The 13155-nt window shown below is 41.9% G+C and overlaps 1 protein-coding gene across 6 annotated transcripts in view; it reads right to left on the minus strand.

The window, feature by feature from the left end:
* Positions 1–13155, minus strand: part of UNC5D (unc-5 netrin receptor D) — a 229631-nt gene that overhangs the window by 74643 nt on the left and 141833 nt on the right. For all 6 annotated transcript variants that reach the window (XM_075736593.1, XM_075736591.1, XM_075736588.1 and 3 more), the window contains 3 exons: positions 12800–13018; positions 6074–6217; positions 1552–1655 (listed from right to left, as the gene is read on the minus strand). In XM_075736593.1, the coding sequence (XP_075592708.1) occupies positions 1552–1655; positions 6074–6217; positions 12800–12953 (402 nt within the window). In that variant the 5' untranslated portion in view covers positions 12954–13018. The remainder of the gene's footprint in view (positions 1–1551; positions 1656–6073; positions 6218–12799; positions 13019–13155) is intronic.

Below are 13155 nucleotides of genomic sequence, written 5' to 3' on the forward strand. Positions count from 1 at the left end.
AGGAATAAGCAAAGCGGAAATTTTTACCACAGAGATAGCAAATTTATCTGAGACAGGATACAGTGGCAATCTGGAGGGGTATGCAGTCAGAAAACCTGGTTTAGCAGTGACATTCTGTCTGAGAGAAAAAGGTCACTGAGGTTGCCAGCTGGTGGCTTCGGGGAATCTCTGCAGGCAGCGATCACCATCCCTTCTGCAGAGAGCATGGGCAACGAATCCCTCACACACCAAGGATGTTCAGGCCACTACACCTTTGGAAGTTTGGTTTGTCTACAAAATAGATACATTTACCAGAATACACATTTCAATATTTTGGCAATTCTCTGTAATGCAGTATCCATTTCTCTAGTAACACTAAACATGAGTAAAAATAACACACGGCCAAGGGGAATGTAGTAGCAGAAATCTGAATGACAGAGTAATGCACATTAGATGCCTAGATACAAATTCATCTACCCACCATTCTTATTTCTAACTCATTTGCCTTTTGGTCTTTTAACACTTGGAATCATAGAATGGTTTGGGTTGGAAGGGACCTCAACGATCACCTAGTTCTAACCCCCCTGCCATGGAGCGTTTTTCTACCTGATTTCCAGCGTCTTTTGCATCCCAGTTTGCTGCAATTCTCCTCTATTTTCAATTGCATCTGCTCAACATGCTTCTCCTTAACTAAAAGGACACGTGTTTCTTTGGAGTTTATGTTTCCTTGCTTCTTTTGTTCCTTCAGTTAGAACTCACCGCAGCAACAGTGGAGATAAGGGGCAAAAATAAACTTCTGAGTGATACTCTTTGTCTTACTCATCAAAAGATGCTCGGACCACGCTGCAGAGTGGGCAATTAGAAATACAGAACAGTATTACCGGGGCCGCTCCGCAGCTCTTGCCCTGTGGCTGAGCCTACACTACAGCCTGACCATGGTAACTGCAGCTCGTCCCAGTGCACAGGAGTCGGATTGAAACTACCGAGCTCCGTCCTGGCGTGGCAGCACTGGCTGAAGACTGCTTTGTGACAGGTAAGAGCAGTGTGATGCCATACTAGCTTCCACCATTGTGTTTTCTTTTCTTTTTTTTTTTTTTAAACGTCTCTCTAGCAGGTTTTTATACACAACCCACTTAGAACATCCTCCTCCAAGAACAGTCTGGCTATTATAATTTTAAGGCATCCCCATGAGGTTCCTGTTAAGATTCAACTCTCTTGACAAAAAACATGTTTAAAGCTAAGAAAAAAACCTCCCCAAATTATTATTTGCAGCAGATTTTCTCTCTCCAGTGACAATTTATCATAATATTTTTTAGTTTTGTTTTTTTCTCTTTATTTTTCAATGAGAAAAGTCATTTATGGGAAAATAAGTAACAATCTGTTTTCAGTTTGTAAGCATACAAGTGGAAAATTGTATCAAAACTAGGATTTTTTTTCAGCAAGCATTCTGGAATTCTGACAAAAAGCCATACTTTTTTAAAAAGCCACATACTGAAAAAAAAATTACATATTTAAAGCAGTCTGTGAGAGAAGAACACTGTAGCCAACACTGGACCTCGCAAAAAGCCTCACCTCAGCCGCAGGGACTCCCTCAGGTGGCCGACAGTGGAGAACGATCATCCCTTCGATAGGAACCTCCTTCCCTTGGGGGTCTTGCTCAAAGTTTTTCCGTAAATCTGCAGAGTTTAATGCAATAATTCATTATATCTCCACAAGCCATCCCTCCCCACACAGTACTACACGGGCTGCAGAAGTGAGCACCAATACCGCTCCGCTGCTTCTCTCAAGTGTGCGTATAAAGCAACAGACGACTGAGAGCTACTAATTCTTCCCCAGAGGAGAGGCAGAGAAATCCTGTCATCTTTAGTTGCGTTTCCATTTCTCCACCTTTAAGACACGATCTGCGTGTGACTACAGAGACGATCAATATTAGAACCCACAAACTCCGTGGTTCCAGTTGTGCATTCAATCTCTCGAGCCATTGCCTTTCCAAAATGGGGGAATTAAACGCAAGAACACCACCGTGGTATTGTTAGGGTGCTGTCAGAACCAACCCAATGAATCCAGGACTGGGTGAATAATTTTCCTTGTACACGCTACTTCAGATGACTGCCAGGGTATTTGATAAAATGTTCTAAGCTAGATGTTTTGTTTAGATCGCCTACATACTGCAAGCTGTAAGGAAAGGAAGGAAAGGACTGAGAGCAATTCCACACATTCCAACCTGGCTGATTACAAGATTGCTTCATGCCAGATACCACGGCCCAGCTAATAATTCAGGATAAGAAACAGGGCATATTGTCTCAGAGTCACACCGATGTGGCCGCAGCACTTCTAGGTCCAAGTGTTTGGGGAAACCAGAAGAGACACAAGGGAAATCTGCATCCAGTGCCACTGACCCAGCCCCGATGGGCCAGTGAATACCTAAAGTTGTTCTTGCTGTGAAAGGAAAATGGACCAGGAGGAATGTTACTTCCGACACGTGCTTTGAGAGTTTGGATGTTTCCATCACACGTACTCATTTTCTTCAAACAGTGTCTCAGATTCCACAGTGTGGATTTACTGATTTAATTTTCTCCATTGCTTACACTTCATGAAATACACCCCCTTAAAGAGCAGAGGCTCTGAATCAGTTATGCTTTAATATATTTCATAAAATACATTAAGACTTATTTTAGCAAGCCGGTCACTAGAGAGAGATGCATGCAGTGCATGTGTTCTTCTTTTTATGATTCTTTGTTAATGTTGATTCTTTTTCCCCACAGATAACCAATACCTTTTCCAGTACTCTATTTAAAAAGTCATTCATTAACAGTTAGGCTGCAGCTGTGCCTACAAATGCCTTTATTAGGATGAAAAATGGAGTAAGATCCATCTCATTTTCTCTGCGTTCCACACTATCATAAAGAAATACTTACCTGCTTTTTCAGAGAAATATAAAGTGCTGTAATGCTTTGGACTTGACTCACAATTCAGAATCTCTAGGCTTTAAGTGCAAAAAAAAAAAAAAAAAGAAAAATAGGAAAGAGAGAAAGAAGTCGACACTGCCACACTATGCATCACAATGACAGATGCTGTGAAAAAGTGATGGGTTCTGTGTGCCGTCACAAATTGGACCTATACGTTCTCATCTCTAGCCCTCTAAAGGTACTCCCCGAGTCAGGAATTCGTGCCCCAAGTTAAGTAGCGAGGATGCTCACCACAGACAGGATGAGGCAGGTCCAGGAAAGGGTGAGCCTGGGACGCTCGTGGGGGTGGTTTATGGACATCTGTTGGCAGCTATTCATTTTATCTGTCTGGAGTACTAACGAGTCCCATCATCTCTGCATTCAAGAATTGCTGTTCTTTTCATAAAAAAACACAGCTTCAAGTAAAAGTAGCACAGCAAACGCCCAGTACAGGAACACAGTTCTCAGGTGAAACATTCAGCCCCAGTCGGTACATTACCAACGGCAGAAACGAAGAGCGCTCTGGAGCGCCTGCGAGGTTAATACGATATCTGCAGTTATGGATGGCAGCCGGGGATGTGGTTTGCAGAAGAACTGGTACCACAGCGGTGGGTTTAAAAGTCCCAATACACAGCTCCACCTGCTTCTGCTCATTCTGATTTTTACTCATATTGCCATATTATGGGGTTGGGAAATCACAGTGCGGAGAAAAGTCAATAAAAATTCAATTCAGAATAATAGTCCTTTGCAGCTTAGCAGTACAGGGGAATTATTAGCTCATTCAATGTTATGACAGTTAATGCAGTAAAATAAAAAATTGAATTTACACATATTTACAGATTCAAACTAAATCAGGCAACAAAAAAATCTGTCATTTATAAAATCAAGGAGTTGTTACATTGTCCTATTACTTACCTCAAATGTTTATTCTAAGTTATCCTGTTAAAAGATTTATGAAGAATCCTAGAACACTACCTAATAAAGTTACCATTCAGAGTTTCTTGCTTGAGACTCCCCAACCCGTTCCTCCTGCCCCTCATCTCCTTCCACAAAGCATTTCCTCTCAGCTCTTTGCAGCTTGTTGCCATCCATTCCTGGGACTAGGTCTTTAAAGACCTGAACTGGTGATTTAGAGGAAAAGAGTTCACAACAGATTGCGGGGAAAATCATTTCCCGAGTTCTCTGCTAGCAGCACTTCTGCAAAAGGATGGTTTCAGGCTCTCGTTCTGTTAGAACAACGTAGTAGATCTAATTGCAAGGTAAAAACTGGATGAGGCTTTGAGTATCTGCTTATAGTGACAATTGTATTTGGGTTCTGTCTTTTTTATGTCCCTCTTGCTATGATGGCATTTATTCCATTTTCCGTTTTTTGCTTATTTCAAATAATGATCTGTTGATTGTGAGTTGTAACACTACAGCAAACTATTTCAGGTATGAAGAACAGAGATAAATGGAGCACTTCCCATCTGGGGACAATGGTTGTCCTCTGCTCCCCACCGTATTAAAAATTCTGGAATGAGATTTCTATGCTAAAAGAGATTAAACCAAATAACCTCCCTTCCCCCATAACTCTTAATTAATTTACAGTGGTGGTGTTTAAAGCTTAACATTTGTCAGCCTACAAGACCAGAGTTATTCCCTTTGTTTCAAGTAGGAAGTAATGATGCCCCGTAAGCAAACAGGGACAGCAGCTACCATAACCACATGGCCTTCACCACTACCACCAGTAATGACTCTGGCCTGTTTCGTATGGTTTTAACTGCATAACTCACAGCTCTGCACAGTGGAATTCCTTTCTAATCCCATTATGGACAAGCAGCAGGCATACAGAATCATTTCTAGGTAGCTGAACAGCACAGTGTAACTAGGTAGGGTCCGGTTTCTCAATACTGGATGTCACACCACGTGACTCTATAGGTCATGCAACTGGCTCCACAGTCAAGGCCTTGCACAAGGCACACGGGAAAGCAGATGTTAGCAGCTGGGAACACACCAGCCTCAAATCCGTTCCCATCTTCCTCTAGTAACCTTCGGTCACAATGGGGATGGCAGTGACACGGAGTAACCTCACCGGTCAGAAGCTGATGAAGAGGACTGTTGTTAGCCGTCTTTCCGCACAAGAAGGGCTGATCCTGTGTGTGATGTCCTTCGACACGGGAAGCAGATGCTGAGCTTGTCACTTCTTCATTACATCCATGCGATATATGGGCTGCCTCTGAGAAGCTGTTGTCTGATTTTCCAGTCCAAGGATGAAGTGCAAGAATAATACTTTCACCTTGTTACAAGAAGGAACTTTTTCCTAAGCCACTTTAACTTCTCTGAATGACAGATTCAACCATGTGATCTAGATTTCACATCAACTACATAGTTAAAAAAGTGGAAGAAATGGAAGCCTACCTACCTTGCTTATGAATGATTTTATTATCTTCAGTAGTGGCTCTTACAAATGTCTATATGAACAGCATTTAATTTTTCTTTTTCTAAACAATGGGTGCTTAGTCCCATAGAGAAATGACAGAATTTCCGTAGCAGTTTTAGTTCTGTTTAGGATGTTTGTATCTCATTTCCTCCGAGAAAGGAGGGAAGATATTTTTTCCTCTACTGATTGGAATTATTCAATTTTTCCTACTTTTATCTCATTCTCCCCACAGCTTATCATACCTGATGACGAATGATATGCTTCAATATTGAAAACCAGATTTAAAATACCATGCTACAAAAGCTTCTAATATATTCTTGCTTTTTTTATTTTTAGACCAAGTGTAGAAGACAGATATTGTTAAATGTTTTTTTATATTTTTTTGACCCCTGCAATCAACATGGAGCAAAAGGGCGATTTTCAGGGTATTTTCAATTTGCATTAACCCTTTTTATTACATTGCATCGTTGTGACACTGTGCATGCGCAATCCAGAAACTCTGAAACAGACTTGCTGAGTGTAAATGCAAATCAATCAATCCATATTAAAATAAAAGAGCGCTCTGAAAAAAAAACACCATGGCATGCTGTCTGTGATATTCCTACAGTATCACATAGGGAGGGCTTGCAAAGACAGCAGTACCTTACCAGCATCCATTTATATTGAACCCTAAAAGAAAGTATGTTTCCATACCTTACAAAACCTAGAGTAACAGAATTTTACTCACAAGCTATGCGGACAGATGCCTTCCTACTCTTCGAGGTCCCTAGATGGCTCCATGCAACACACTGGCACCAGTAGTCTTCCGGCCCGTGAAAATCTTCTACCTGCTGTCTCGTCACGTTGATGAACACCTCTCGAACTTTCAGTCCTGAAGGGGAAAGATAGAGAAAATTAGCTGATACAGGCTATCTTACTTGGGCATAAAGCTAAGGTTAGCCAAACCTTTTCTTTTAATTAAACAATTCCATTTTTAATCAAGGCAAAGCTTTAATTACTTTGACAATAATATATTGCCACTAATTAAATTCTAAAATCTGAGTAGGTCATAATGCATTGAGTTACAAGAATTACCGGCCCACTGTGGTCTTTGCAAGAGTATAACACCTCCCTCAGAACCCTGTCTCTTGTGTCTTTTGCACCCAGAATGTTTATCTGGAATTTTATATTATACAATAAAATTGTCTTCCCATCTAACACCTCAGTGCCCTTGAAAAAACTTTCTGAAGTACCCTGGTAGGCCCCCAGTCACATCAAACAGGCAGAACTATGCACATATGACGGGAACTAATCAAACGCCCCACTGAATTCCAGCCTGTTCCAGCCACCACTGCCGCCGCTCCATCCAGCAGCCCGTTCCTCATACGCGAGGTGTCTTACACCGCGGCAGAGAAAGCTAAGCTTAAGCCATTACAGCCTGGAAGGAGGAGGAAAGAAAGAGAGGGGAATAAATTGCACAGCTCACAAATGGAGATGGTCCTCTTCGCCACCGTGTCTTCTGGGAAGCCAGTGAACCAGCTACAAAACTGAAGCCTTGCCTTTCTTAACTTTCACAAACAGCAGTGTTTATAACATCAGACAGAGACCTTGCTTATTTTACACCGTTTCCCAACGTATAACCTTGCTAAGTTCATCTGCAGGGCAATGTTGTCGTCTACTGCACATTTGGCTGTTGTTTATCACAACGAATGCGTCTCTCTCTCCTAAGGTAGGAATTAGTTTCACCTAAAGGGCTGAGAAAAGGATCTAAGGGAACAATCAAGGCTAGGCAGGAAGAAAGATGGGGAAAGCCCTGTGCTTTTTCTTAGCCTGCCACCATTTTCATAACCTCCTGGGCATAGGTGAAATTCAGCAGTATTGCCCATCAGACCAGAGGCATTTGCTTCAGACAAAGCTTGATGGTAAATATGAGACATCAAGAAGCCTTGTATACCTGACACCTTGGTGTTCACACACTTGGGAAGTTTTCCATATCTGCAACTACCTTTGGAAACATAATCCAAATCTGGGTTAAAAGGCATTAGGAATCATTTGAAAGAGCTAGTCAGAAAAACATTAATTTGAAAATAGAAAACATTCATGCCTACTACTTTCTTCTCTCTCCTCCTGTGCAGTCCCAAGATACTTATTTCCCCTTCACTGGAAATGAATGAAAACTCAATCTGAAAATATTTCATGCCTGTGAAGTTTATAAAGCAGCAAGAAATTTCTAAACCTGAAGTCCATAAAAATTGGCTTCCACTTAATCTCAGGCATCATTAACAGCTGGGTATTTCACTTCGGAAAGGCACTAGGAAGTCAACGGGTTCCTTCAGTAAACAGGAGAGATGGGGCTCACTGGGGATGCTCAGTGAAGAGTGGCAGGGAAGGTCAGACAACCTTTAAATACCATAAAGCAATACAAAATTTGTGCTATTTTTCCAGCAACAGGCAAAGGGGATTTTTACTACTTTTCCTTTAGGCTGTTCGGCTTGCCGTATTTCACAATGATACCTAAAGTCATGGACAAACCTGCAATAGTCAGGTCAATCATCATTTTAGTCACCTCAATCATCATTTTAGTCACTCAAATATTTATTCATTCTGTAATAAACAAATAGAGGTTTCCTCGTTGGTTTTATTTGCATTTTGTTTTTATAACTATGTTGATGCGGTTTTCAACAAAACTGTTTACAAAACATCCCTTTATTTTTTGCCCTGGTGAAAAAAAAGCCGTTATGAAATAAACCCAGTGCATGGAGCTCAGCAGTTCTGTCGGAAACTCCTCTCCTTGCTGACATGCTGGCCATAGAACGCACAATGAAAACGCACCATCTCAATTTAAACATCTGAGCTGCTCTCACTGCGATGAATCCTTGGATTCCCAGTCATACAACCATTTTGTAGAGTGACCTTTATAGGTTAAGAGCAGCCCCAGTTAAGTTCCATTAGAGAGCGTCTGGGTCCTGAAGACCTGACACAGCAGGTACTGACTGGCTGAGGACCTGGTGTCCCACCATGCTGTGTGACACCGACAGCCGTACACTTTCTTGTTACTTACCTACGGCAAATCAAGTTGCGTGCAGTCCCTGAATGATCTCAATCAAAGCTACAAAGCATCAAAGCCCCAGAGACTCCAAATCCGAGCTGCTTTGCAGCCATGTCCAACAAGGTTGCAACCCATCTACTTCAAGCCTTCTTCGCCAAGGCTGTAGAATGATGAAGTCCTTGACCAACACTGACCTAAGCCGGCTGTGAAGGCACAGCCTCCTGCTGTACCTGGCTGTCCTCCCCTCCCACGATCAGCTTATTCCCACCATGACCTCTAAAGCAGCATCTTCCTGGGGAAGAAAATACTCCCTGTCACCAGCCATTAACCACGACCTTGCTGACAGCGCTTCCGCTCACCCACCCGGTTCTGCTACACCGTCTCCTGCACTCTCCATTTCTGAGCTAGTCTAGGAATTTCTGGAAGCAGAAAATAGAAACAAGGGTATGAGAACTGCCTATTATATAGCTTACTGATGCATCCATGCTAACGACGACAGAACCTTTACTGATATCGAACAAAAATCACATGATGACGATTTTTTTTGAGAAACAGAAGCCATTTCTAGGCTCATTGGTACTGTAAAATTCTGAGCAGTTGTCAGTGAACACAGGCTTTTACAGCTTCAGATTTTTTTAAGGCAGAATATTCTCCAGCCCAGCTCTTCCTTTCATTGACGCATTATTTAATCTATATATCAGCCTGTATTTTATGAAGCAATGTTTAATGTGGTTTGAATCAGGCAAACAAACAGCACATGATTTTGAGAAGCTGGTGGTTCAGCATTTTGAGAATGGGACAGGTAGGAATTCAGGTCCTTTTCAAGGTCTCCCAATCTGCCAATAGACAAAATAAATGCCTCCAGAATAGCAGAATCACAGAATTGTTGAGGTTGGAAGGGATCTCTGGAGAACATCTAGTCTTTGGGGAAAGTTATGGGGTTTTTAATAGGGAAAGTACACCTATTTTCATTTGTTTTAGAAACAACAACAGAAAGCAAACCAATTGGGAACAGAGGCAGATACTCTTCATTTATCATCACTATATTTCACCAACAAATATACTCACCTACCCTCTGCATCTCAAGAAATCCAGAAAAATTGTTCATAGGAAATGACACAGAACGAAAAATCCATGCAAATAAAACCAGGCACATAATAAACAAGAGCAAGATTTCACCTGTGACTTGTATAACTCTAATAAGCACTGCAAGTCCAACCCTTTAAATTATTGTGCAAATTATAACCATCATCTTTTGTCGTACAGCACAGCCTTACAGAATATAAAATTATGACTATGGTACTGATATGCTAATAAGCTTTCTGCACTGTTGGATGGTTTAGCTGCAGATAGACTAATGCTGGCAGCAGATGAATAATTGCTCTCCATGTACTAAACATAACAGAGCTGCACAGAACTTCAGCATTTGTCAGCTTTATTTGTTTAAATGAGAAAAACACTGACAGCGGTTATTGCTGTAATCCTTTTATTTATCAGACAAGAAAACTCTAGTTACTCCTAGCAGGTCTGATCCTCTGGTGAAACCAAAAGTTGAAATATTTGTAAACTAATGCTGTGGTGCATGCAGCAACGTTCAGGCAAGAAAAATAAAGCAGAAGGAAATTAATCAAGCCTTAATTATTATATTTTTATCACAGTAGCATCTACTAGCTCATGCTCTCACTTTATGAGGCAGAGTACACAGACAGACATTTATGGAATGCCATGGGAAAGGCAGACTATGGATTACTGTCTTTTCTGTGAGTCAGGAAACGAGGCAGGAGAGGATGAAATACCCTGGTCTCTAACCGGCCAACTGACTGTGCAGTGCAGAGATGGGAACCCGTACCCATCGTAGTTGCAGCACATCTCAGGTTCCCTGCCCTGATTTTCTGCACAAACAGCAGCAAACCCACAAAGGAGACTTCAGCGCAAACTCTTCAAGCCCACCAGGACCCCTTACATTCTCAGGCAGCCAGCTCGTGTTGCAGCCCGTAACTACAAAGCTCACAAAGCTACAAAAATCCTTACTCCCCTGCTGCTCCTCCTCTTCAAATTAACAGTGACTCCTGTGTTACTCTAAGATTTCTATTTCTGTCCTATAAAAACAAAATCGTGTGAAATTGGATCCCATGTTCATCACAATGACAAAACACACCCATTGCCTACCACAGCTTTCCTGCCTGTCCTTTTCCTGCAGCGTTGCAGGAAAACCCCAGCAGCAGCAGCGCCTTCAAGTGCCACCGCCAAGTACTTCTTGCGTACGCCTGGCTGAGAGCTTGCTGGCAGGAATTTATAGAGATGCTAAGGTACATTTCTTGTATGCAGCGTTAAATTTCCTCTTGTTTCTTGTTGCTATTTTTCATCGCTTTCCTATACATCTTCTCAGGATTTTAATCACATAACAAATAGTGGAAGGATGGCAAAGGACAGACCCGTTTTAATGTAGTGCTCACTGAAGGGAGGTTACACACCAGAATCACACCCTTTAACCAGAGGCACCATTCTTGGCACAAATTCTAGTGCAGTTTTTCACAGATGGAGCCCACGCAGAATGCTGTGCCTGCTTGGTAAAAGCCATGTTTATGCCCCAGATTTGACTCCAGAAATGAGAGCACTGGCAGTATGCACATTAATTCTCAAAAAACCCAATAGTCAGTTGTTTACTGCAGGCTAAGGAAGAGTTCCAAAATAATTTATGGATACATCCTGGTGAGAGAATACCCATGCCTGTCCTTCGACTTCACAGTGTATATAGCCTTTACTTACATTTTTGTGTCCCAAGGACCATTACAGTAGTTTTTGGAACGCACAGGTGCGCCACTCTTACGTGTAGGGAGCAAGACTTTTAGGGTTAGCTCTGTCCCTGGGCTAAATTCAAACCTGCAACATTTATATTCCAGAGCCTGTTTGCTAAGCCTATGCCTCCATGTCTCACACCTCAGTGTTACTGGTGTTATTTAAAAAAAAAAAAAAAAATTTTTTTTAAAAATCTAATGTTACTTTATCTTTTTTGATTCTGTTATTAATCCAAGGCTTACAAAACATAATTGCCGTATTCACAAGATAGATTTTCATTAACCATATGGAAGAAAAACATTTAGGGACGACATTTCTTCTATATTTATTCAGCAATGCCTTCAGAAGTAAAGGTTATGCCTATTAAATTATTTTTGAAAAGGTAACTGTAAAAATTAAAATTCATCCAGATTAGCATTTACAAAAAGCCTTTAGTATGAAATTTCTTCAGAATGTATCGCTTAAAAAGAATGCCGAACACCACTTCAGGAGATGTAACTTTTTAAATAGCATTTTTTCCTGTAAAAAGGAATTTCTTGTATTGATAGAGAGGATGCTATGCATACACTGCTATTTCCAAGACATGGAGTTGCCTAGCAATCTTGGAATTTAAAAAGAGGAGAAAAGCAATAACAAAACAGAATTGTGAAATTACAAGACGGTGCAGCATTAAATTGGTTTGCAATACTTATCAAGATGCTTCTACATGAGAAAAGATACAAGGTGTGCTGGGAGCATGATAAAATCTGTTGATCATTTTCAACTTTCTCCCTTCTCATTCTCTTCTTTTAGATACACACTCCTGCACAATGGATTTCTCCTACTCAGCTTTAGTACCTACCAAATACCTGTCACTGCTTGGGGTGAAGGCAAATTTCAACCACCCCACTGGTGCTTTTTCAGGGTTCATCCTGACAGGAATTTCATAAAAGCATGTGTTTCCCTGTTTCTAGTTCCCACTACAAATTACGCCACTGAAATACAGGGAACTACTGTTCCCTCCAGAACTCTTTATTTTCTTTCAGGAAGCTCACTGTCTATGCTTAGTGTTTGATCAGGTCCTATGTCTCCACTCGGAAACGTTGGGGCTGCGTATCCAGTTTGTTACCGTCTCTGTGTAACGCCTCCTACATCTACAGTCGGTTTAATTCCCTTTGTTTTCCCCATTCATCCTACCAGGATCCATACTCCCCTCCCTTTGCCTGCCAGCTCTGTCTTTCTCTCACCCTCTCCCACCCACTGCTTTCCCTTTTGCATTTCGGGAAACGGCATCTCCCAACTCCGCAAATCTGTACCTACATGGCGCATCACATGCAGACGTGAGGGGGCTTCACCGACACGCCAAGCCGACCAAAACACGTTGTTGCGGTAGCCCAGCAATAAGCTGAGGCCGGTGTGCTGTGCCCATGGCTGATGGGCTGTGCTCGGGGCAGCGCTGCGAGGCTTGGGAATCGGCGCCGGGTCCCACTCCTTCAGCTCAGCGCAAGCCTGCAACTACCTGCGACGTCAGGCGACTCTCCTGTTTGAGTATCTCTGAACACCATCGCCTGTTCTTTGCTCCGGTGTGCATCCCGTTGCCAGACGCCGCGTTCGGATACACCTCCCGAAGGACGCGTCAGCCCTTACCTGTAGTCTCGTCCATGCTTTCCTCAGACACGTGCTCGTTTTGATGGACCCATTCACCATTGCACTTGAAGAAAATCTGCATTGCTGGCATAGCTTTACAGCGTAAGACAATGGGGTTGCTTTTTATAATGTAGGCATCATCTGGTTCCTCCATGAAATGAGGCAGTGTTCCAGGAGCAGATGGGATAGACTCTGGAAGGGATTCACTGTTATCATTTCCTGAAAGGGAAGGAAAGGAAAATACACATTTTTCGTGTTGTTGCATCCTTTGAGTCATCTCATTTAATTGATTAAATACCATTTTGGATTTTATTAAAAACTAATTTTATTAGAGAAACACTCGTAGAACTCAATAG

This window comes from Balearica regulorum, chromosome 27, assembly GCF_011004875.1.
Source record: "Balearica regulorum gibbericeps isolate bBalReg1 chromosome 27, bBalReg1.pri, whole genome shotgun sequence".
NCBI classification, from domain to species: Eukaryota; Metazoa; Chordata; class Aves; order Gruiformes; family Gruidae; genus Balearica; species Balearica regulorum.